General features: G+C 36.3%; 2 protein-coding genes and 1 long non-coding RNA gene across 3 annotated transcripts; 2 read left to right on the top strand and 1 right to left on the bottom strand.

Moving 5' to 3' along the window:
- Window positions 1–320: 320 nt before the first annotated feature.
- On the bottom strand, window positions 321–1,223 carry LOC149945346 (uncharacterized). The gene is made up of 2 exons (XM_090176528.1): window positions 1,082–1,223; window positions 321–757 (listed from the first exon to the last, which is right to left on the bottom strand). The coding sequence occupies exons 1-2, from the start codon at window positions 1,221–1,223 to the stop codon at window positions 321–323; spliced, it is 579 nt and encodes a 192-aa protein (XP_090032654.1).
- Window positions 1,224–1,939: 716 nt separating this feature from the next.
- On the top strand, window positions 1,940–2,600 carry LOC149945347 (uncharacterized). The gene is made up of 4 exons (XR_016480833.1): window positions 1,940–2,037; window positions 2,179–2,259; window positions 2,333–2,423; window positions 2,540–2,600. It is a non-coding gene; the product is annotated as an uncharacterized LOC149945347 (long non-coding RNA).
- Window positions 2,601–9,288: 6,688 nt separating this feature from the next.
- Window positions 9,289–24,899, top strand: LOC149945348 (nose resistant to fluoxetine protein 6-like). The gene is made up of 12 exons (XM_090176529.1): window positions 9,289–9,335; window positions 10,103–10,179; window positions 15,135–15,308; window positions 15,381–15,474; window positions 17,264–17,365; window positions 17,432–17,597; window positions 17,875–17,954; window positions 18,026–18,151; window positions 22,985–23,111; window positions 23,390–23,573; window positions 24,530–24,672; window positions 24,732–24,899. Exons 1-12 carry the CDS (start codon window positions 9,289–9,291, stop codon window positions 24,897–24,899), a joined length of 1,488 nt encoding a protein of 495 aa, XP_090032655.1.
- Window positions 24,900–25,148: the final 249 nt, after the last annotated feature.

Consider the following 25,148-nt stretch of genomic DNA (forward strand, 5'->3'; position numbering starts at 1 on the left):
AAGCTAGCGACGTCAGCATGATCACCAGCGGAAGAGGATTCCGGGACTCCGAAAAGAAGTACGTTGTGCCAGCGCGAAACGGCTGAGGCAGATTCACTGCAGGCAGTGTCAATGGCGGCAGAAATCGTGGATGAAGACTTGGAAATCATTTCAGCCACTTTGGTCTCGGAGCAAAATGTTGATTCCAGTTTTTTAAAAGAGTCTGAATCCCGTTGAGTTAGAACAGGAGTTAATTTGCTTAAAACATCGTCAGCGATAGACGAGGCTTGTTGGTGAAGTAATGTAGTCAACGCTGCCTTACGTGATGCTTTGCCTCTAAGTTATCGGGAGTTAGCATTGTTGGCTTTTTTCACAGATTTAACAGATTCACCGTCGTCCCGGTGTTTCAGCTGTTTATCCGCTTGCTCGTTAGTTCGACATATATCTAACGCCGTGGCTAGCCTCAGGTTCGGATCTCTCAGCATGCGAGATCTAGAGTTGGAGTCAGAGGTGCCTAAGACGATTCTATCTCGAATAAAGTCATCTAGCAAATTTTCAAAACTACAGGATTGAGCAATTTGTCGAAGCCTGTGCACGTACTGGTCAATTGTCTCAGATGAATCTTGCTTCGCAGAGTAGAATAAAAAACGCTCATAAATCACATTTCTTTGAGGTTGAAAGTGTGTCTCTAAAGCAGTGATAATGTGATCTAAATCATTGGCTTGCGCTGCTGGGATTGTGAATGACTGATATACTCTAAAACAGTCTTGTCTACATACTGATAAAAATGTAGCGAGTCGTACATTACCAGTAGAGGTCGGGGATGGTAAACTTTTATTCAATAGATAAAGCTCTCAAAATTATTCATAAAACGTTTTGATCAAGTAATTTATATTTCTGTATTATCTATTTTTTTATAAATTTGTAAAATTAATCGGAAAAACGACGTTTTTTCGATAAAAAGCTAAAATTTTACAAATAATACATGTTTTTTAATCATTTTCCGAAATATTAACCGGTAAATTTATTTGTTTACATTTTTTCCCCAAAAAAAATCAATTTAATCATGGATAATGATTAACCGTTACCGACCTCTAATTACCAGCGAGATTTGCAATTCCCGTCGCAATTTCAAAATTTGCATATTGAGCGCGAAATAACTTCCAGTTCTTATAAATATTTCCCACAAAAGACACAGGAGGTCGTGGTGGGATATTAGACGAAAGGACTGGAGCGTTGTTCATGTTGTTGTGAGTTGTCGTCAAGGGAAAAATTCGAAAAAAACAAATTTTCACTTAGTATAGTCTGCGCAACCACGAGTTTTTAGAAACCTCGCGGGTCCCACTGCATTCAACCTTGAACCTTATTCGAACTGTCGCGGCTCCTAAAAATTCTAGGCCTTGCGCGATGAAAACTGAAATATGCTGTCATTCGTAGTTCGTTAAAAAGATAAAGCGCGACAATAAATAGTATGAGAATAAATACTAAGAAAGTGCTTCATCCTACGACTTCTGGCACCATGTTTCGTTATTCCTTTATTTATAAAGTAAATAAATAATACGATAGTACTGAACAACAAAGAGTTTAATGTTAACCATAGCGCGGCACACTCACTACCAGAGATACTGACAATATAGAGATATGAAACTCCCTATACATCGCTGCGACCCCTTTTTTTTCGTTAACGTCGGCGCCATCTATCAGCCGGGAGAAAGCTTTTTCTTCCCGTGTTTATTTGTAGTAGGTTTACGTTTTGTTTTGAAAGAAATTCAATGAATCATATATGCAGCTTTAATAAAGAAATACGATTGCTTAGAGGATTTTCAATATAATTTATTAAGATAAGATAAAAAGTAAGTTTTTAATTAATTATATTTAATTATTTTAAGAAAGTTCATATATTAACTATTTTTTATGTTATTTTAGACCTTTGTTACTTGAATCAGGGCCAGAGGTTAAATTAATGATCATTAATCCAAGGGTATTTCTGGGATAAATAATTGGAATATTATTAATCCAAGTATATGTCATCAAAATGGTTAACGACTAAAATGTTTGGTAAGTATTTGTTAATGTTGAACCTTAAGTAATTTGCGATCTAGATGTTTTGGGGTTTTGTCATACTTGTGGTTAAAATTATGTTTTTCCAATGTAATACGAATGGAAAGTTGTACAAAAAAATTGATTATTTCTTTCGAGTAATCAACACATGGAACAAGCTGATGCATCTCATCTTTTGAAATAAACCAAGATTGATCGATTGTTCTTGAAATAATTCTGGTAATCCTCTCTTTGACTTTATTCATTTGTATTACCATTGGGAAAAGTTTATCAAACTTGTCCTTGATCTCAGATACGTAGCTCTGGAATCTTTCAGTTGGTATTGTCAAGCCACTGAATGTTGATGTATCACGAGACTTAAATGATGCTAATATATTTGACTGGTTGAGTGTTTGTTTTTCATCTACAAGTTTGGTTTTGCATGATTCACAATTGTGGTTTTTATTACAACGAGATAAGACATATCCTGAAATGTAAGATAGTGTGTTTTGTTTTCCAGGCCCTTGGCTTTCAAGGGAACTTTTACAAATTTGAAAGTCTTCCTCCGAACATGCGCTGGGATAATAATTATTTGCATAATCATCTGGAATTATTATATGGGACTTATATAAGTCAATGTTAAGAAGAAATTGGTCTTGATATTAGGTTTAGTAGCCTGCGGAATTTCAATTGTAGGAATTTCCACAGATAAAGAAAATCATGTTAAAATTTAATAGAGTTGTTTTTAATGAAACTGTTTACAATCCTGTTCTGTAGATATAGATTCGCTGGAACTTGCTGCAACTGAAACACGGGTCCTTTTTGTAGGTCTATTATTGCGCTCTTCAGGGGCGTAGGAACGTTCTAGAAGTTGGAGGGGGCAAAGTGAAACCAAAAGGTTTCTGGAAAATGGTTTTGAATTTTTAATGGAGTGTAGCTTTTCCAAATGCATTTGTACATTTTTCTACTATATACATTGGCGGGAAAAGATTGAAATTTAAACACAGTTGAGGTTCTATAAGCTTTATATGCTTTTAAAATGATAATTTGAGCCTTGCGAAGATTTCAACTGACAAAAATGTTGGAGGGGGCAATAACATTAGTTGCCTCTCCAGGTAAAATTCTAGGGAGGGGCATTGCCCCCCTGGCTCCTACGCTCTTCCACCATTTCTACAGACCGTTTACTAGATTCTATTTGAAAATTGAGTTTTAACTTATGACCCCGTTACCAATGTATAAATTTCATTGTACCAGATTTTTTATGATAGTCCTTGATATAATTTTCTACTAAGTTCTCCGGAACCTTTACTTTTGAGCAACTAGCTAAATTATCATTCCCTTGGGAAATATGTTGCATTTAAATTAACTTATAAATAAACAATACTTAAAACTCAATTTTTACTTGTTGGCTTAAATTCATTTGAAAATATTGTTGAAATAGCGTTTGATGTCAGTCGGTTTTTGGTTTTACTATTCATAAAACAAGAATCCTCAAAATGTAGGGCGCATATTTTATTATGATGCAAATGTTTCGCATCTTTCAAATAAAGATAGCTTCTTCCGACATTATTAGCCATTTCTCAGAGCAAAGTTTATTGAAAAACCACATATTAAAGATAGGCCTAACAAAAGCTATTAATTAATTTTTCCCACCGTTCTTTCTCTTTTGGAAACTTAAACAAGGATATCCTTTGCTTTTCTTTGGAACTGTTACAAAATTTTACAGAACAATTACTTCCAGGCATATTTCTTTATTGATACAAACCCTCAAGATGATAATTTCTAAGACAAAACGCGTATATAAATTTTTGCGTCCGAAATCCGCTGTTTGGAGTTTCGAAAAATACGCTTTCTCCCGGCCGTTAGGCGTCGCTCCGCTCAGGATTTTTTTTAAATTCCGGGGGTCGCTTTTCAGGCGGAGTTTCATATCTCTATATTGTCAGTATCTCTGCTCACTACTGCCGCAGTGTTGCCTTTCACATTTATGTCAGTCGTAGCATGGTCTACAAATGTTATACGAGGATGGTGCTGGCATCTGTAGGCCAATATTATTACAGGTACCATAAAGAAGGTATCAAATATGTTTAAACAAAGGGATTATTTATTGTTATGAATACCGTAAATTTATAACAGGGACATGGTTATGTTTTTTACGGGGAGGGGAGGGTAGTTTAATTTAGTTTCAAAATAAGAGGGGCGCCAAAAATCCCCCTTGCCCGGGTGAAAAACTTTTCTTGAGCCGGCCCTGTTTCGAAGGTTTGCAAAAATGCTGGCCACGTTTTAAGGTTGGTTCATAAGGAATACGATTTTTGATTTCAAACTTTGGGCGAGATAAAACGCGCATTGATGTCACAAGCTGCCGAGAGAAGATAGAAAAAGATGCACAAGTAGAGGCGTCTGGCGCTACGGGAAAAGACGAAGGAACAGTGGCGTCACCACGATTTCAAAACTCGTGGCGCTTAAGCCATTAGCATTGGTCGGGAGCGTCAAAATTGGGTGATATGATGGAGGGGGGGGGGGAGCTCCCTAAACGGTTTGTAAAGTTGAAACCATAGACGAAGAACGGGTAAACTCTGGATTCACGACGAACGCCTTTCACAGTAGAGAGAGAGAGATTTTGAAAATTGTTCGGAATTTCCTGGTGCGCGACGCTGGCGCCTCTAGTGGCCGTCATCAAAATAACGGCTACTGCGCAAGCGCGAACTTTTGTTTCTCTCTAATTTCCGTTCTCGGGGTCATAAACGAGGTGAGGTTAGTCGCGCCGTTGAAACATTGAGACCGACTAGGAAAAATTAAATTTTGATGACCATTTTTAAGTTTAAGAAACATTTCGCCAAGTGAATTGGAAAAATTCTTAATTTTAGGAGGCGCTTTTCGGAAATTTTAGGTGGCGCTTCAGAAATTTTTCAGGTGGCTCAAGTGCCGCCTAAAACACCTTAGCGACGCCACTGCGAAGGAGTGACAATGCGACATCTTGTGACGTAGAACGCACCTGCGCCGTTCAGTTAAAATCTTGTTTTCCCAAATATTACGAATTTATCTTTTGTTACTTAGATGCCAGTTTTCCTTTAAGACCAAAAACGTAGTTTATATGATTAGAAAATATTCCAAAGCTTCGTGTATAAAGGAGATTAAAATTAATCGTATTGCGTTGATGGCCATGTAAACAGCATTGAAAATAACTGAAATTATTTTGAAAACTCAACCTATTGTTTTAATGATCATTAATGGTGGCGTTTGTGACAAGCGGACGTCAGAAATGTAAGATTGACGAAATAAACTAATCCGGAAATAATTATTAAATTGTATAAGGAAAACTAGAAATTTACAGGTAAAATAAAGCCCCGAAATCTTCAATTGAAATATACTGCTTTAAGGAAAATTACCATTAATAATAAATACGCTTTCTTTAGAAAATACAAGTGCAATTGCGAAAAAAGTCGAAAAAATATGTCATTATTATGGATATTAAAATGTGTATTTCCTTAAATTGAAAATGAGTTTATAGTTGCCAGTTGCTCTCGATCTGTTCAGTTATACTTCGAAATGCAGCGTTTGATAAATATTTCTATCTGCGTTTTTCTAACCGGAGTGTTAGCAATTACCGAGTGCGCGTTTCAGGACAAAGTTTTGGTGAAGACGCTGGACAATGTTACGGTGTTGCACGCGCACTGGAGGTCAACCGAGGACGGACTGATGTCACTCATCGAGAAGGCGTTCGACCGTTTCCTTCCGGATTTGATGGAAATGTCTTCCGACATTGAGATGAGCGAGGAATGCGGGGCGTCGCTACTGGAAATGGTCAGTGGACTGCGACGAGGGAAGCTGTGGGCCTTCAACAGTTAAGTTCACTCACACCACATTCTATGTCCGAATTATTTTTAAGGAAAGCCTCTGACAAGCCTTCACCCTGTAAAAAGTTGCTGAGAGCAGAAATATAAAATGTTTGAGGACATTTATGTGTATAAGCTGGCTATACCTGAATTATGGATAAACAGATAAATATCCATGTAGAGAGTATCTGAAATCGATCTGTCATTCACTTTATCTATCAAAAGTTTTATTGGGATATTTTAAATTATTTCAAAAATTTTAACGATTTTGAAAATATTATTTGGTCACTGGAAGGAGGTAGATAAGAACGTTTTATGAGAAAGATCGGAACAATTCACAAGTTACGTAACGCACTAAGGGGCGAGGGGTGCGTTCTGTGCTACTAAAGGGGGGTCACCGAAATATAAGCACTCAGTAGTATATTATTGTCCTTGGCTTTAGTATATTTCTATTTGAGCATATTTTAGACACTAACGAAACCGGAAATAACTGTGAAAATCAGTTCGGTTATAGTATATGAGGTTAAATATAAGCGGTTTTTTTTGCAATAAGAATATTTCAGTAATATGCTAGAAATTCTTCGTTCTAACAAAGTGCAAGCGACGGCCTCGTTTGTCAAAGGAACTATGTCCGGAGAACCCTACTCCGTTACAACTTATCTCGGTGATTTGAAACATAATTAACAATTTTGTTACGGGTTTTGCGCAATGTAAGACTAAACCAAACATTTTCTGAATTAAGATTAGCGTTTATTTTCAAGACATGAGTCATTCATCAACATTGCTGTAAAGTTTCTATCCAAATCCCACATCATCAAATAGTCAAATTTTGACTAATCCCATGGGAATCGAGTGAAGTTTTCTGACAAATCGTCTGAACGAAGATAATTACTTAGGTTCCTTTTAGAACAAAGTGGTAAACGCGTTCCAACGTGACGGTACACCACCACCCTAGAGCTGCTGTGGAGCATTTTAACACGAAGTTTCCACAGTGATGCTAGAACGGAACTCTTGCAGATCAATCTGTGTATTGAATACAAGAAGGAGTGAATTATTTTGACGTCCGAACGTTATTGGTGCCTCTCGATTTTCCACTTCATTCAGCGCTCATTTAAAGATATGGTTTATCATGTTATTGAACCTCACCTGTTACTTTAATTAGAACCTCACCTGTTACTTTAATTTGAACCTCACCTGTTAATTTAATTTGAACCTCGTTTGTTACTTTAATTTGAATATTATCTGTTATTTTAAAATATAAACGTTTTAGTTGAAAAAAATATCTTTCGTTTGAAAATAATAAATTTCGTTATGGTAAAAATTTTACACATTGTAAAATATAATTTTGGGTTATATTGGAGGGATGATTTAAGATTGGTTTTCTGAACACAGTGTTGGATGCATTGGGGAAACCGATGGGAGGGCAATTGGCTGGAACAATGGCTTTTCTGGGATCTCATTCTTTGTGCTTAAAGACTACTGCGAAGGATTCGCAATCCGGCACAGAACTTTTCAAGGGCAAGTACTGCCTCGTTCAACTCAGGCCTCAAATGCCGCCGAAACCCAAAGAACTAACGCTTAGTACTGTACCAAAAGAATTCCTCAACTTGACAATGAAAACCGAGGTGAGTGATATTCTTATAATCTTGGTTTTTACTTGAAATTGCAAATTAATTTGAATCGCATTTTAAAACAAAAGCTCGTGATCCGAAATTCGAATTTTCGTTATTTATGTTTCAGCAATTTCTAAAAATTCACGATTTGTGACTAAACCACTATAGTTATTAGCATACCACTCTAGGTTATTATAAAATACCAGATACAAAATTTAAATTTTTGACATGTGTAGTATAATCTCTATGTTAAGTTAAAAGGAACCACCTATGGACTGCATTGTAAACGATGATAAAATTAGCGAATAAGTAGATTAGTCCATTATGAAAATGGATTGTAAAGCTAAACCCTAAACAAATTTGAAGAAATTTAAAAACTTACTAAGAGCTCGTAGCGATAAGTCTTCGATTGAAAAATTAAATTAAATAAAATAGCCAGAAATTAAAACGGTAGACCGGTTTCGTCCTATTTGGGACTCGTCGGTACCGTTCGGGAAATCTGGCTTCAAATTTGTTTGGGGTTTAGCTTTACTATCCCTTTTCATAATGGACTAATATACTTATTCGCTAATTTTATCATCCAGTATAATATCTAGATTAGTTGCTGAGCCACCATTCAGCAGACAGTTTGTTGATTTAACGAAGATTTGCTAATTCATAAGTCTTCAATGAATTTAAGAATGGTGCCATGTTTTTGGCTATTTCACGTTAGTCGTCACGACAGGCTGGGAGTTCCTTAATATGCTTTTGATCCGGAAATTGTATCTTTCATCGATTGTTGTTAAATTTCCGGGTGATAACGTATTTTAAGGTTATTACGCAAGTTTAGTTTCAGTGAAATACTGTATTGTATTAAAAATAATTTTCGGTATTGAAACTAAATGGAAAATGTTTTCGTCGACAGATCGGAAGCGAACTCTTACGACTGTCAAACGTATTTTATTTAACAGCATACGTGATCGGAGTTTGCTTACCGTCCACGTGCACCAACCAGGACATTTCCGAAATAACCAAGTCACGTAAGTTTCCGATCTATCTTAAAGCATGACAGATCGCCAACTCGAGCTAACTCTATGTAGCAGTGACTTTTATGCAGCGCAAAGATTCGAGCTTCTTAGTATACACCAAATAAAAACCTCTGATTTGTGTCGGAGATCGAACTTTTTAAGACTTAGGTATGGACATTTGTTCACTACCCTTAAACCGAAGATTTATGTAGTCGGCCTTTAAACATAGTCACAATCCAGTTCATAGAGAAATATCATAGTCTAAATTATGTACCACAACGAATAAGTGCTTCTGGTGAAACAACGAACGAGCAGACGCCTGTCCTACGCTTCTTTCACGACTCCTTTTGGGCGCTTTATTTGTCGACCAGGCAAAATGATTCAATCTGTAAAGTCTTTAAAAAAATTTTGCTAGCATTTTCACCTCGCAGCCAGAGGAGCCGGGTTCGATTCCAGCTTGTGACACTGGGTGAAAATAACTCCTTCCGCTTTGAGTTTAAGGGATTTTCTCTCGAGTTCATCGGTTTCCCCTTCCATAAAAACTTGTTGAGTTTAATGGTAATAGTTAATGTAGGGAGCTGTTGGCTCGCGTAGCATGAAGGGCTTGCCACCACCCTCCTAAACATTGTAACCAGGATACCTGTTTAAAGGCTTTATATGTCGCTAGATGTCTTGGGCCTAGGGTTGTGCCTTGGGTATCAGCCTATATGTAGCTGTTTTATATTTTGAAAGCATCCTCAGCCTGTATAATCCAAGGGTTGTTAAATTACAGTAAGCCGTGCACTGGGAGTGAATAGCGAAGTTCGATCGTGCGAAATGGCGGGAGACGCTGAACCAATAGCGTTGGACCAAATTGCCGTTCTGTAAGTACATCATTTCTTTACACACTCAATGGTTTCTGTCATAAGCCTGAATTTCGGGCTTCGACATGACCTTCTACCTAAATTAAAATATTTTTAAAATTTACCTTTGAACTAACAATAATTGCTACCAGCTAATTTTAAATCGAAAGTAACTAACGACAGATTCACACGTGTCCGCCCGACCCGAACGGATTTTTCTAAAAACTTATTTTTACAGTATAGTTATTTTGATTTGTAGAAACCTAATTATTGTTTTTGATATTACCACTGGGGTTTCTCTTGAACGGCTTGGCAAACACAAATTATGTTTATATCATTTAGTAGCTAAGTTAAGCTAACAAGCATTGGAAATCGATAATATCCCACCATGTCAGCATTTTTTATTGGGTGCTTGCTCATATCGATAATATCCCACCCTGTCAGCATTTTCTCGTAGCGTCGGAAATATACGTCGTAGCTGAGGCATTACATTAATTTCCCGTCACAGATCACGAGGGAAACGCCACGCGATACCGCGAAATAATCACGTGACCGCCATGGGTGTCTTAATGTCATGGCTGACCTATACGGGTTACCATGGAAAACGAACACGAGCCACACTCACGAGTAACTTACGAATAAAATGTTTGACTTTTGACCGCTTCATAAAACTACTTTTAATTGATTTTTAAAATTCGCCTTTTTATTTAACACCTGTGATTTAGAGAAATCTCTCAGGATATTATTTTAAATTAACGATAAATTAATTAAATGTACATTATTTGTAGAGTTACAATTGCCATTTTCGTATCCTTCGCCATATTGGCTACGTTCATTGACAAGCAGGCGCAAGATCATACTACAAGTAAGAGCAGTTTTAATTATCTGATAGGGCATCAACGACACCTGAGTCGTTGGGAACTTATTTGTTTACCAAAAAATCCAAAAACCAGACTTGATGTTACGGAATTTCTACTCTTTTATCGTTTTTGCACAGGAGCGCCATCTAGGCTATTTTCGTTAAGTAAATACAGCTTTATTTTGAATTTTTTTGAATTTTTCGAAAATTTTTAAATAAATATTCTGCTTCTTCATGGTTTGCAGAAGTATTAACATAGAGTCTGCAGAAGTATTAACATAGAGTCTGCAGAAGTATTAACACAGTCTGCAGAAGTATTAACATAGAGTCTGCAGAAGTATCGTGTCAAGATCCGGATTGGAATAGAAGGGTTTGTAAATAGACATTAAAGGGTGAGGGGACTTCATAATTAAAACAAAACTTAAATAGCAACGTTACACGCGTCTGAACAAGGAGGTCCCGAGAGTTATATTATAAATCAAAACAATCAAACAATGAAGTAGCAGAATTTTTATTTTAAAATTATAGAAAAATACCGTAAACCATGGTAAAAGAGAAAATATATACCAATATTTAATTATTTAAAATTATAAAAGTAAATTTATTTTCATAATTAATCGACTCCATTATTATTTTCTTATATTTTCACAAATTTCTATTTAGCTGAAATAGGGCTATGTTAAGAAATCAACAGAAAGTTCCCATGTGGGGATCGAAGAAAGTTTGTGTGACACGGCTTAGTATTACTTTTTTTAGCGTCGTAAACGAACCTGCTAAAAATGAATAACCCTGCCATAAGTTCAATGACCTGCATATTTAACATTGAAATTAGCTTTCGGTGAAGTTTCTTCAAATTTATATTTATAATAAAGAACCATCTTTTTCTGCGTCCTGAACCCCACATTTCAAACAGGTGGTGTAATTAGAGATAATGACTCTGTTGAGGTGATTTTGATCATTGCTCTAATTCCTTCTCATGCACAGTATAATAATCGTAATCAGCTAGGCTAAAAAACAAGGCACCACCTTAAGCCTAAGTCATCGAGCGACTTTTACTTACTATTACAATTAACCTCAACAAGTTTTATAGGAGTTTGGTTAAAGCCGTAACATTGCATTAAATATTTTTGTAGAATTGTTTTCCAACCTTCTCTAGTTTTGTAACAATTTATGTTTAATGGCGTGAGATGTCTAAAAATCTACCCTTCACCATGTGGTAGGTCCGAAAGTCTTTATTTATCTTACTAGTAGCGTCTAGAATCTATTCGACTTTATTACTTAATATTTGACAATATGTTTTTCAAGTAACCGCATAAAATATTTTTAGTGCAAGTAACCAGGGTTAATCAACTTATTACGACGCCACACCAGTAATGGAAACGCATGTCAGACAATAAGCTGTTTTTCTTCTCCCTCGCCTGGGTTTGATGTTGATTAGTCATTTGCACTCTCTTTTGAAAATGAAAATAGTTTATTTATTTTTATAATTTAGAAAATAAATCAAAAGGGACGGTAGTCCCTATGCAAGGTCCGGGTATAGAGTAGAGCACCTACCCGAGCACTTGCTATATTATCTCCAGTCAGAATGAACCCGATTTTACCCCCTCGTATCTCAAAAACTATAGGTCGTAAAAAACCAAGTGATGTATCGTTTGAAAGGTTACAGGCACGCGACAAACATATACGAATTCCATCGAACAGGGTTGAGGCGCCGTTTCATAGTAATGGGGCAAAGTAAGGCTTAATTTTTCTTCTTCTTCTTCTTCTTCCATCTTCTCCTCGCAGACCGCTCTACAGCAAAAACTACTGAACCGATTTAAATGAAATTTGGTATACAGTTTCAAATTAATCTCCCATTGTGTCCTTCTAAAGGAGAAGTTCATATCTGGTATAGTTCTTGAGCTATGGCGACAAATGTACAGTTCAGCGAGTCGGTAACGAAACCATGGAGTAATAAACACATAAGAAGTACTATACCGGAGCGACCAGCGATTTAAAAAAAATAATGCAAAAGGTTTGAGGGTTGATTATAGGTGAAAAAGTGGTGCTGTGTTCGAAAAAATAGCCCGCTATGACGGATATACTTGGAAACTATGTATGCAACATATTTATAGGTGGATTGTAGGTAAAAATGGGTGCTGAGTTCGACAACAATAGTCTTGCGAGTGTCAGGGTGGGGGTTGTCCGCCATAGGGCTTGTCGATAAATAAGTCCAGTTTATGACGTTTATAAGAATATAATTACAGATCTTGTCCTAGGGAAATAGATTAAACATTCGAATGCTACTGATTTATAGGTTGTTTCTAAGTGAAAGAGGTGCAGTGAGTTCGAAGTGTCTCGCCAGTGTCAGGGTGGGCAGTTTGCCGCCAGAGGGCGGTTATCGACGCCAATGAGTAATAAACATAGTACAAAACGTGTTAAGTTTAATAACAATCGTACAAGCTTATTTATTAACATTAAAAAATGAATTAAAGAGCATAATGACGTCACATTTTCAAAAAAATAAAGTAAACAATATCTAAACGTACACAATGTTGGTGAAAGAGCTAGGCAGTTCTCAATATTCCAAATAGGTGAAAGTTCACTTTCCAATTTTGTTTATAGATATTATTTCCGCTTTGTTTCGTTTGAAGGTATTATAATAACTTCACTTCTATTGTTTTAAACAAAAAGGCGTAAAATCCACCCAAAAACCATTCGGTTAAAAATTGCAAGGCCCTTTAAACAAAAACGTCACGTCCTATATTACTCTAGGCCATAAAAGTAGTGAAATCAAATAACGGGCAATATCTGTAATTATAACTATAAATATTAAATCTTTTAGCCATGGTTTATTATAAATTGATAAATTTTAAAAAAGCTGCTACTTCATGACTTAGAAAAAACTTTTTATTCGGAGCTGAAGAAGGACCACGGTCCGAAAGCTCCGAATAAAATAAAGTTTTTTTCTAAATCATGAAGTAGCAGCTTTTTTAAAATTTAACAATCTGTAATTATATTCCCATAAACGTCATAAACTGGACTTATTTATCGACAAGTGATGTGCTCTGAAGTAATATGCTAAAACTTGCGCGTCCTAAGTGTTTTACTGAGTTAAAATCCTTTGTACAACCATAAAACATTTCAAAGAGAATGGCTAATATTAGAATCGCATTGTATCAAATATATTATTTCTATCGAAATATATTATCTACTTTGTTTAAATTTATTATTTTACCTTAAAACCATAATTTATTAAAGCTGACAAGTTGTTGACTGAAGTAATTACGTCACTGCAGTCAAAAACTTGTCTGCTTTCAGTAATTTGCCAGTTTCAATAGATAATAATGTACAGAAATGTTCGAGTACCCCTAGTACGGACAGTTTCAGTAATTTTATCGAGTGTTTTTATTTTGTCTCGGTTGGCCAAGGTGGTACTTTGAGCGAGACAAGAATTAAACACGTGCCAACGTTTATTTTACTGCCAAGTTATGTTGACTCTGATTATTGAAACTCGTTTACTATGCTTTTAAGGTAAAAGAGTAAATCTAAACAGAGTAGATAATATATTTCGATCTAAACAATATATGCACCTATAAATAAAATAAACAAGCCGGGCCACGTTTTGCGAGAACGAAAGAAAACTTTAAAGTCGGGAGGTTGAAATGGTCCCGTGATTAGGTAATGCTGCCATCTACATCGTTTATAGGAACTAATTCATTGATATTTATGCTTGCCTTTCGTCCACTACGTTGTAAATTTTATGATTTGTTCACTCTTTATACATTCTTAAGAAAATGTTTTATCTGATTTTGACCTTTTTCTTTATTTAACTTGGTAAATTATTTAACTGATATTGTATCATTAGAATCGTTACAGCTAAGCTAAGAAAACTTGTCTCTTCTAATATTAGCCATTCTCTTTGAAAATTTATGTTTTACGGTTGTACAAAGGATTTTAACTCAGTATAACACTTAGGACGCGCAAGGTCTAGCATATTACTTCAGAGCACATCACTTGTCGATAAATAAGTCCAGTTTATGACGTTTATGGGAATATAATTACAGATTGTTAAATTTTAAAAAAGCTGCTACTTCATGACTTAGAAAAAAACTTTATTTTATTCGGAGCTTTCGGACCGTGGTCCTTCTTCAGCTCCGAATAAAATAAAGTTTTTTCTAAGTCATGAAGTAGCAGCTTTTTTAAAATTTAACAATTTATAATAAACCATGGCTAAAAGATTTAATATTTATAGTTATAATTACAGATCTTGCCCGTTATTTGATTTCACTACTTTTATGGCCTGGAGTAATATAGAACGTGACGTTTTTGTTTAAAGGACCTTGCAATTTTTAACCAAATGGTTTTTGGGTGGATAAATATTGTCAGTAATTATTTATTTAAAGTTATGAATATCTCAATGTTTCAAACAATGTTAATAAATAGGTTACCTAGATGGCGCTCCGTACTATTACAATAAGCGAGGGTTAATGTCTTGAAAATCCGGTCTGACTTATAGGCGTCCACTGAAAGATTCCATAATTTAACGTCCTAAAGTTTAATAACCCCGGTAAAACTATTCAAAGGTTTGATTCTGCGCGGTTTATGTTTGAAAGTGAATTTCAGCTGTATTTAATGTTTAATCCAAATTTTCTTGGCGATTGAACATAGAAGTTCATCCCTACACTAAACAATTTTTGGCAGTAATACGTGGAAAGACAATACTACAAGAGAAAAGTCATTTTAAGTCGGGTACCTTACTTAAGCAAACGCACTTAATAATTTCAGTAAAACAACGTCGTTTCAACTGATCTGTGCGCAGTCCTTTGCGTAAAGGCATTCCTATCGCGCTAAAAAGTTGTTGCGTGCGTAAATGAAATAAAAATTTCGTACTTTTATTAAAACATTTTTGAGAGGGGAAAGTTAGAAGCCAATTTTTAAAAATGACACAATTTAAAGCAACTGATATTTGGTGTAATTAGTTTTTAGAAAACTCATTGGGGCTTTTTCTCTCGAGCGAAATTCTCGAAATGTGGTGCGCATTGTGCCTGGAGGTCAAGATCGAAAATTCGTCTTTCTGAATGGCATGAAGGTCATCTCCATTTGTTGGGTCATTACCATCCACGCCTACTGTATGGTCGATCCGGCCTTCACCCGTACGTATTTGTAATATGGTTTAATTACCCGGATAATAAAACATTTAGCAAATAACGTGCAAATTTTATCAGGTGAAACAGGTTCAATTAAAGATTACGCTGAAAGATTGTCTTTCCAAATAATGACGAGCGGTTCCCTGAGCGTCGGTGTCTTCTTATTCATAACGTAGGTGGCTCAAATACCGACTGCAATTTTGTTGGTACCAAATTTGTTTTTCATATCCAATGTTCCAATTAATTGGTTACAGATTTCCACCAAAAAATTAGTTAATATTCAATTTTTGCTGAACTCAATAGTACAATAATTGTCCACAAGAGGGCTAACGTTTTGGTTCTTCCAATGGGAATATTCCTGTTGATAATATTCATCTGGTTACTGTATGAAATTAGGTTAAGCCTGTCAAAATTATTACGTCTGCTTTTTCAGTAATAGCAAGAAAACATAGTAAGCGAATCGTGGATTACGGGTCAAAGGTTTCAAATTTATCACGTCAGTGTCGTCACGTAATTGTTTAATTTCTTCGGTTGTATTTCAAATAGTTGGATATCACCGACAAATTCTTCACCCAAAAATTGGTCACCTACCGTGTTTCTCTAAGAATAGTGAAAAATTAATCGATCGAAGATTCTCTTAAACAACTCTGTGTAAATTTCAACGAATCTCTTATGATTCTATTTGTGAAATTAAGTAGCTGCATCCACAAGCTTCAGTAAATACAGGATTCATACAGCTATTGCCAACCCGATTTCCCGGATATGTCCAGGTTTTCCCACGAATATTTTCCTGATTTTTCCAGGTGCAACATAAAATTGAACTAAGATTTACAGAGTAATTTAAGTTAAATTGGTTCAATATTATTATATCAAAGGAGAAATAAAGTAAAATCTTTATTGGGAAAAACTTACTCATGTAAATTTGTATTCCTAATTGGGGCAAATTTTCTGAACCCTCATAAATTTCCCTAATTTTTAAAAAAAATTGTAATTTTGCTGATATTTCCCTGGCTTTTCTGTCGAAAATCGAATTCCCTGTTATTTGCAGGTGTTCAAGGTTTCCCAGGTCTGTATGAACCCTGAAAAACTCACAGTCCAGAACGTAGTAGCAAGGATCCTATATGTTAGAAGGATATGAGGCGAGAGACGAAAATGGCAGCGCCGTCGGTGGGTCATGCGCGATAGAGAATCCGTCTTTAGATTCCGTCAAGGACGTAACATGGAAGAAGCGCCGCCAAAATTTGTCCTCGAGGGAATAGAAACAAGACGTCCCACGTTTAGAGGCTCTCTTAATATCGACGGCGCTGCCGGGTTTTGAAAACACGGGCTGGTCCTAGGGCAACCTATCCTTCTAACATATAGGATCCTTGGTAGTAGCAAATATTGCTACAAGCGTGTACCTCGCAACAGAGGCGTACCGACCCGGATTAAGGGGGTTAATATTTACCCGGGCGCCAAGCTGGCTATCATGTAGGGGGCGCCAAAACACTCCTATCTTTAATGTCCAATTGTTCCTTCAACCAGCGATAATTCTGACTTTTCGTTCAAAAATTTCTAGTTTTTTCTAAAATGTATCAAAATATCTCATATTTATGATATATACAGAACAAAATCCAATTTACGAAGGACGGACTAATTTTATAGTTAGTAAATTAATCGGTAGGTTATATCAAATTTGACGTAAGACCGTACCAACGACGATAATAAACTAAAGGTGAAACATCACGGTCTTGAATGAAAAAAAAAATAAAAAGCTATTTTTAATTTTTTGGTATATAGCGGGGCGCCATTTTAAACCTTTTAACCGGGTGCCATATACCCTCGGTATGCCACTGTCTTCCAAACGACGAAATTGTAAATTTTACTTTTCTACTACGTTTTAGACTAACTTTCCCTGCTAGGGCTATGCTCCTTTTAGGTTGCAATTCAAGAAAATCTCAATTAAATCGAATATTTTTCAGAGGAATTTTAGTGTCCAATACCATCGTTAAAATCGTTGATCAAAGAGGGCTGAAGCTATTCAAAGCCAATATTCCAATAGTAATCGTTAAAAGATTGTGGAGGTATTTAGATATCTATGTAACAGTAATTTTCACTGTTTTAAAAAAATATCTTTTGAAAATGTGCAGGCTTCTACCGACAGCCATGTTAGCAATGGGTTTTGGAGTTGTCCTTCCTCTGCTGAACGAAGGACCCATTTGGAAAGACACGACATCAACCACCGCCAGACTCATCAGGAAGAACTGGTGGACGGTTCCCCTCTGCATTTCCAACTTCTATTCACTTTTCGAAGCGGTACTAGTCATTATAGCATAGGTTGATAATTATGTTCCATAAGCGTGTCAAATAGTCGAAATAATTACTGATAGCTATATCCGGAGTGACGTCCAATTGAAGTCATATGTAAAATACACGGTGGTTTAAGGCTCAGGCACGGGTCATTGCGACGACGAGGCAAAGATAACATGTTTCAAAAATGGCTCTCAGTAAAAACTGACACACTTATGTGATATAATAAACGGAAGACCATAGTAATAGCTCATACGTAGCAGAACCTACTTTTCCAAAACAGCCGATGGTTCACTTATGGTACATATCAGTGGACGTTCAACTCCTCCTGGTGGCAATGGTCTTAATGATCATATTTTTCAAGTACAAATTGCTAGGACAATTTTTCTCGTTTTAAAAATAATGGTAACCGAATGAGCGTATTTGAATTGCAGAAGTGAACGTGTGTTTTACATCACAGTGGCTATAATTTCCATTGCTTCTATGTTAGGCAGTGGTTGGCTGATTTACTGGCTTAGAGTTCAACCAATTATTATGGTGATCAACACTCCCGACAAACAGTAGGTTTTAGTTTTATTAATACTCGATGGACGTCTTTATCCATGGTCTCAGGCTCTGCACGTTCTTACACTTTTACTAACGCAAAACTTACTCACTAATATAAACTTACTCACTAATAATATAATTTGAAAGATAATAGTCACACGTATAAGCAAGTCAAAGCAGTTAGATGAAAAAGCTCTGACAGTCTGGGTTTATTCATTACTGCAAAATCTTTAAAAAACATTTGCCGTTAACATCATTTCGGCAAAGGGGCGCAAACAGGGAAAAGTATCTGTCTCGCTTGATCTAAAGATACGATTGTAAGCAGAAAGGTGCACACGTTTAAGATGAAACACTCCGAAAAGTTTTATTACGATATTTTGATTCCCACATGGTAGGCGTTTGAAATAAGATAAAATAGTGATGGTTTTTTTATACTATAAAATGCACTCCAGGTTTCGGATCAGACGGATTTTTGATTAACCTTTTAGTTAAAAAAAACCCAAACATTGGCGATATGGTTAAAAACGCAATTTTGGCAATAATACTGACCACTTAAGGAGATAACATTAATCCATACCTCTACTTGGAATGCTTATCGCGGCAGATTTTCATCTCGATGTGGCTGACGTTTAAATAATAATAATAATCAGCTAGGCTAATACCCAAAGCCTAAGTCATCATGCGACTTTGAAAGCCATTAATTCAGGTGGCCGGGTTACAATGCGTAGGAGGGTGGTGGCAAGCCCATCATGCTAGCTGATTATTATTATAGCTGTGGTTTTTGATACACACCGATAAGGGTATTCATATTGGAGAAATTTACAAAGTCGATAACTTCTGTGAACGCTTTGTGAAGGAGGCTTTTAGTTGTCTTTATAAGCAATGTATGCTTCCGAAATTATAGACTCCTCATATATTAAGTCGATGGATTTAAGAGAGCCCCAACACGTCCATAGAATTATTCAATACACCAGAATCATGTAATTCAGTGTTTTACCCTGCCAAACAGATGGAGTTCTTACCGCATCAGCAAAATAAAATTGATACTAAATATTCGCCGGGTTACCCCTTAAACCAAATCGGTTTCACTTCCTTTTTTTATAATAAAGAAGGATGCAAGATGACGAATTGGTTAAAATGGACTACAGTCCAAAGGCTTTTTACAAATTGTTTTAGTAGCGTTCAATAATTTTACGTTTTTCGTGTACCCTGGTTTACCACATAAATACTCCGAAAACTACTTATAAACTACCCAGCTAACTCTCGTCGCGTTACTTCCCGAACTAGATTACATCAAGTAGGCGCCATTCGAAAGCTTTCGTAATCCAACCATAGAGATAGAAAATAAGTAGAGGCCCAGACAGGGGGAAAAAAGAGCTGCTTTCTGTTATGGAAATTTCATCCCCCCCCCCTCCCGTGGCATGCGTTATAGGGAAGAAGCACGTAGCGCCATCACATCGTTCTGGAGGAACTAGAAATCGTCGCCTGAAAGCGAAATCCACGTAACTATATACACAAGTCTTAAGAAGTTACGTGGCGTGAGAAACTAACTACAGCTTTTGAAAGCCAAACTTTTTAGGCTCTAAGGAAGTTTCAACTTGTAATAGGCTTTATTATCATAAATAAAGTAATTTTTTTTGAAGTTTGAAATATTACTTGTTTTACATACAATTTTGAATGAATTATAATAATTTAATTAGAGTACTTATGTAATTTAAATAAATCTGAAAATAGTTGAAGCTTGTGAAGTTCCAAATTGTATTTTCCCTTGAGATTCAACAAAACTGGGAGAAAAGTAAACAATTTTAAGGGTTTAATAATATTAGTGATACAAAAACAACTTTATAGCAGACTTACAGCTAACAATGATTTGGTCAGTTCGGAGAGACTCGAGATTAATAATATACATCTACCACCTACTGTTGCACGGAAGCATTGAAACTCCCAAAAAGTCTTCGGATGTCCAATATGAAACATTCTATGGTCTCGACACTCCCGAGTTAGAAGTGTCATCCTCAGATAAAGAATATACAGAAGAAAATAGTTGCCCTAATAATTAATATTCCGTCATTTACCTTATTTAAAATTTGTAGTCAGTATGGATGGATTTTGAATTTACTGAAATGGACGAGATTGAAGATGATTCATCTTCAAAAAACTCTTCATGAAATGAGAAAACGAAAGCTTTTATTGAATTTCGACGAAAGATTTGGTCCAACTTCAATAGAACTGTTTAAATTTTTACACCAAACGGGATTGAAGAATAAAAAATCAGCAATACCCTCGGTTACTACGAAGCTTTGCAGTGCCGGATTAAGACCCTTGGGGCCTCTAGGCACTAGACTATCGGAGCCCCCTTAATACAGGTAGAGGACTCAAGGGCGAGACTTTGCCCCGTGGGTTTTTTCTGTTGAACCTTTTTGTGGTGTAAAAGAGTGACGCAATTACTTTAAATGTGTGCTATATCAGTTACGCAAAGCTTTTACCCCTACTAACGTTTTAGTTATAACTCGTTCATTTATCGGATCGTTTTACGTAAGACCATGAATATATTTAAATATATTCATGGTAAGACTGTTGTATATACCACCGAGCCCACGCTCCCAGTAGCGTAGCTGCGATTTTATTTCGGGGGGGGGGAGGACACGCAATTAAACAAAATGAGCCAAAAAAATTACAATTTTAAGTTTCGTTGAGGGGCGTGTGCCCCCTATACTCTTAATACCCCAAGGTTTTCTCTATTTTAGTAAGCAAAACCTAACTTTTACATACGTCCCTCATTGCTACAATAAAGTGACAACGTAACTAGAACAAAAAAAAATGTCATAGTCCCCCTTAAAGCTAACAAAAGCTACCCAACTTTGCACACTTTTGACTGAAGTTGCACGGATCACTAAGCTTGCACGCTACCGATCAATTTTCCACACATATGGTATATTTGCGTGTCAATTTTGAAGGGTACTACCCAAAATTGTACTATGTCTTTCCCTCGGTCTTTCCAAAGTTGCACCTTATTGAACAAGACGCAGATTTTAAAATTACCTGCCAAGTTTGTATAATTACAAAAATCTGCATTTCAAGTTTGCTCACTACTGGCCAAAGATTGCACGCTTTTGAATAAAACTGCGCATATCATAAAATTAATTTGAGTATAAATTTGGGGTTTTGGCCGAAGAAGCTTTACTATTTTTGGAAGTCGTTTTGTTATTTTTAAACATTATCTTATTGAACACTCAATAACAAAAGTGTTGAAATAATATCAAATCACAAAGCACAAGTGACAATAATATCAAATCACAAAGCACAAGTGACAATAATACTAACCACGAGCACTGGGCTTATGTCTACATTGAGCATCGTAATATAGTTCTATATGATCGCCAATTCCAAACGCCGAACATAAAAGAATTTCTGTATAGTTCACACCAATTCGAAAGTATTGTAATATTTGGACGAACTTTGCTAATAGATATCATTTGTTTTCTAAAGCTAATTTTGGCGTTTCAAATATAGAGCTGGCTTATTTTCTACTCAATCTTAATATTGTATAATCTAGGTCGGGTTTTTGTTTAACGTTAGGATATGTTCACTCTTTTAATTTAAGTTAGTAGGTTTTCTTTTCATAATTGGCCAGTTTAACTTCACTTTTGTTTAGGTGTCTGTTCTTAGTTGATCAGGGTTTTGGTTAAAATTGTTCAGGCTATTTTTAAATTTGCTCAGGTTTTTGTTCATAGTAGATCACTTTTCCGTTCAAGTTGGCCGGTTTAATGTTTAAAGCGGGCACCTTTTTGACCAAAGTTCGTCTGTATAATGTGCAAAGTTGAACATTTAAATTGCTGTGCAAATTAGCTCATGTTAATAACTGTGCATAATAGGTCGAAAATCTGTGTCCACCCTTCGCACATGATTTTGCTCAAAGTTATACAGTTTTGTCCATCAATGTGGGCCATGATTATCCAATTTATGGGCTAATATAATTAGACTATTCAAATTTGTTTATTGCAGTGCAACTGGCGTTAATTTTCATCCCAAAGACGTTGTTTATTAATTTATTTTTAACAATAGAGCTATTACCCAAGGCACCACCTTCGACCACATAAGCAATGTTGCTTGTGTGTGATAAAGTAACAGAGGGCCCGGTTACAATGATTAGGAAATACGTTTAAATGATGGAGCCAAACAAATTAAAGGGGATTGGGCGCCTAACCCTGATGACGGACCTGACACGGAATCACAGAGTGGGCCAAAGATTGGTTATGCAAGGCTACAAGGTACTCGATTTCGCGTCGGTCGCACCTCTCTAGCTCACCGAAAATCGGGGTAGAGGCTATGCGCTACCTTAATTATTTCCAAATCCAAGAAAACTCGACTTCCTCAAATTGGGTTGTGTATGAGTTTTTCGAAAGAGTATTTCATCTTTCGCTTATACTAATAATATTAATAGTAGAATCAATATAGTTTCGAAATTGTTGTCTGTTTTCATTTCGAAAAAGCATGCCGTAATATTCGAGTATATTTTTAAATTTAAAAATATTGTTTTTATAAAATATTTTTGTGATACTCTGGTTTTTCAACAACTTTTTTGACGTGGGATCTTCCGGGGCCCCTAGGCACGTGCCTAGTGTGCCTAGTTCTTAATCCGGCACGTATTTCTTCCCTATAACGCATAGCTCGTGAAGGGGGATAGCAACGCGTAACAAACCCTCAGATTTCATTGGGCCTCTACTTATTTTCTATCTCTATGAATCCAACCTACTAAAGTTGAATAATCCTGGATTATATGTCGGGGAAATATTTTTCCTCCACGTTTTCTAACACGGACTTAACTTCATTATTCCGCTATTTAGAGATATCTTCGAGACACAACTGTACACGCACTTTTTGCCTCACGTCCATTTTACTACTTACGCTTTGGGAATGGTTTTGGGCATATACTTTGCCAGGAAGGAAAAGCCTCAGAAAATGATGCCAGCTGTAAGTTGCACTAAAACATAATTGAACCAAGAACCTATTTACACTACTGGGAAATGACCAGTAATGATATGACCCTTTTGTAGTAATAACTACAAAGAAGTAAATAATAGAATCGCCAACTTTCTGAGTAAATTAAACAAGCGTTTACATATTTCTTGAGACATTTGTTAAGAAATCGCTCACTATTTCACCAATTTATATAGTTAAATTCTTAAGACGTTAATAGTATCATGGAAATAGAACTAACTTTTTAGTTAATTATTTTTCGTTCTTTCCAGTGGTTAAGCTACTTGGCCTGGGCGTTAGGTGTCACTCTGCTATCCATATCCATATTCTCAGCATACGCCTTCAGGCACAGGAGACCAACTGCTCAAGAAGCCTTCGTGTTTGTCACTTTCTTTAGAACAATCTGGGCTTTGGGGCTGACCACCATTACATATTTATGCGCCACTGGCAATGGAGGTAAGTAACGGTAGCACTACTTACTTGTTAGTTTAAACATTCAAATCAGTCTTATAGAGATAATTATCAGGTCACCGCGACAAGTTCATTAGCTGTTGGATTTTCGTTTGCTAAGCACGCATTTTTCCATTTTAAAACACAAATCGACGTTTTAATGAAATCGTTTCAACTTGTAACCTGATTCGTGGGATCCAATTAGCGAAGAGGATTCAGCGGTAGTTATGATGGATATTGCTTACTTTTAATAATAAACCATTATGCATGAAGAGCTAAGTGATTGGACGATAGTACAGTAATGGTGAAAGGCCACCTTAGGACTGCAGTCCATGCGTACTATTTCTTCGTCGTGTACCCTGTTTTAGACATTCTCAGAGTTTCTAGATAAGGCTCGCATGAAATGAACGTAGAAAATATCCGATAGGAATTGTAACTAGTAAAATATATTGCCTCGGGGTACTTGAGACATTAACTCAAGGACGTATATAAGGGGGGGGTTTAGGGGGTTCAACCCCCCCCCCCCTTAGGACTCGATTCCTTTCTTGCGAAATTAAGTTTTGCAAAACAATATCAATTTTGTTCTTTGTTTTATTATCATTTTCTCGCAAATGTATTAAAAAACTTCGTTTGATACACATGCGGAAATGTCATTGTCACTCGTCCCGAGTCTAGCCAGTACTTTAAATATGCGTTATTGCTAACGAAAAATTTCGCGCTCGTTGCGCTCGCGATTTCATCTGGTTGTGTTATAACCCATCCCCCCCCCCCCCTTAGACTTTCTATATCTTCGTGCTTGCATTAACTGCTGGTAGTTTTATGCCAACCTCGAAAATCTAAATACATTTTAAAGCCTTACCAAAGTTTCTATTCCTCTCCTGTATTTTTTAAGGTTTGAAACTAAGTTATGAACCATTTATCCCGTCGCATGACTGTTAATGGAAATCAATTTATTCACTTAGGATTTATCAACCGCGTTCTCTCTTGGAACGGTTTCACCCAGCTGAGCCGACTTACCTACGCTACGTATCTCACTCACACGCTGTTCATCTTATATTTTGTAGGATCTTTGCGAGGCGTTATAGACTCCTCCGACAACGTTCTAGTAAGACTTAAAATATTTTAAAATATTAAGTTACTCTTATTGATTTGCTGTTGCTGTAGGTGTTCGTCTCAACAGGAACGATTGGATTAAGCTATGCCTTCGCTTTCTCCGTCAAGATATTTTTCGAAGCGCCTCTGACTGAGTTGGAAAAAAATTTTCTGCCAAGAATTTTAGAGAAGAAAATGAACTTTGACAACGAGATAGCCCAAGTGGACAGCAAAATATAAATTTCAATTATTTTAATGTGGTAGCAACTGTCATTATTTCAATCTTCCAATTCTAAAATTTTGCCAACATGTGTAATCGGTTACCCGACGATGAAATGCTTAGGTAGACAATACGAATAGAGTGCGTTTTTAAAAGTTAGTGACGTCAAAGCCGTAGCTTCCGTAATGTTTGTCATGAAAACTCGCGTTTTTTCTCAATAGACGTTTAACATTGGTGACGTCGCAGGGTTTCAAGCTGCTGGCACTCTA

The sequence above is a fragment of the Leiobunum rupestre genome, chromosome 5, assembly GCF_980474605.1.
Source record: "Leiobunum rupestre chromosome 5, qqLeiRupe1.1.hap1, whole genome shotgun sequence".
Lineage (NCBI taxonomy): Eukaryota > Metazoa > Arthropoda > Arachnida > Opiliones > Sclerosomatidae > Leiobunum > Leiobunum rupestre.

Bases quoted from the DNA above. Each gene is read 5' to 3' on its own strand.
- LOC149945348 (XM_090176529.1), top strand. From the start codon at position 9,289: ATGGCGGGAGACGCTGAACCAATAGCGTTGGACCAAATTGCCGTTCT. The intron at 17,366-17,431 runs GTATTTAGATAT...GAAAATGTGCAG, and splicing joins ATCGTTAAAAGATTGTGGAG to GCTTCTACCGACAGCCATGT. The intron at 23,574-24,529 runs GTAAGTAACGGT...TTATTCACTTAG, and splicing joins ATGCGCCACTGGCAATGGAG to GATTTATCAACCGCGTTCTC.
- LOC149945346 (XM_090176528.1), bottom strand. From the start codon at position 1,223: ATGAACAACGCTCCAGTCCTTTCGTCTAATATCCCACCACGACCTCCT. The intron at 758-1,081 runs GTAATTAGAGGT...CATTTTTATCAG, and splicing joins GGGAATTGCAAATCTCGCTG to TATGTAGACAAGACTGTTTT.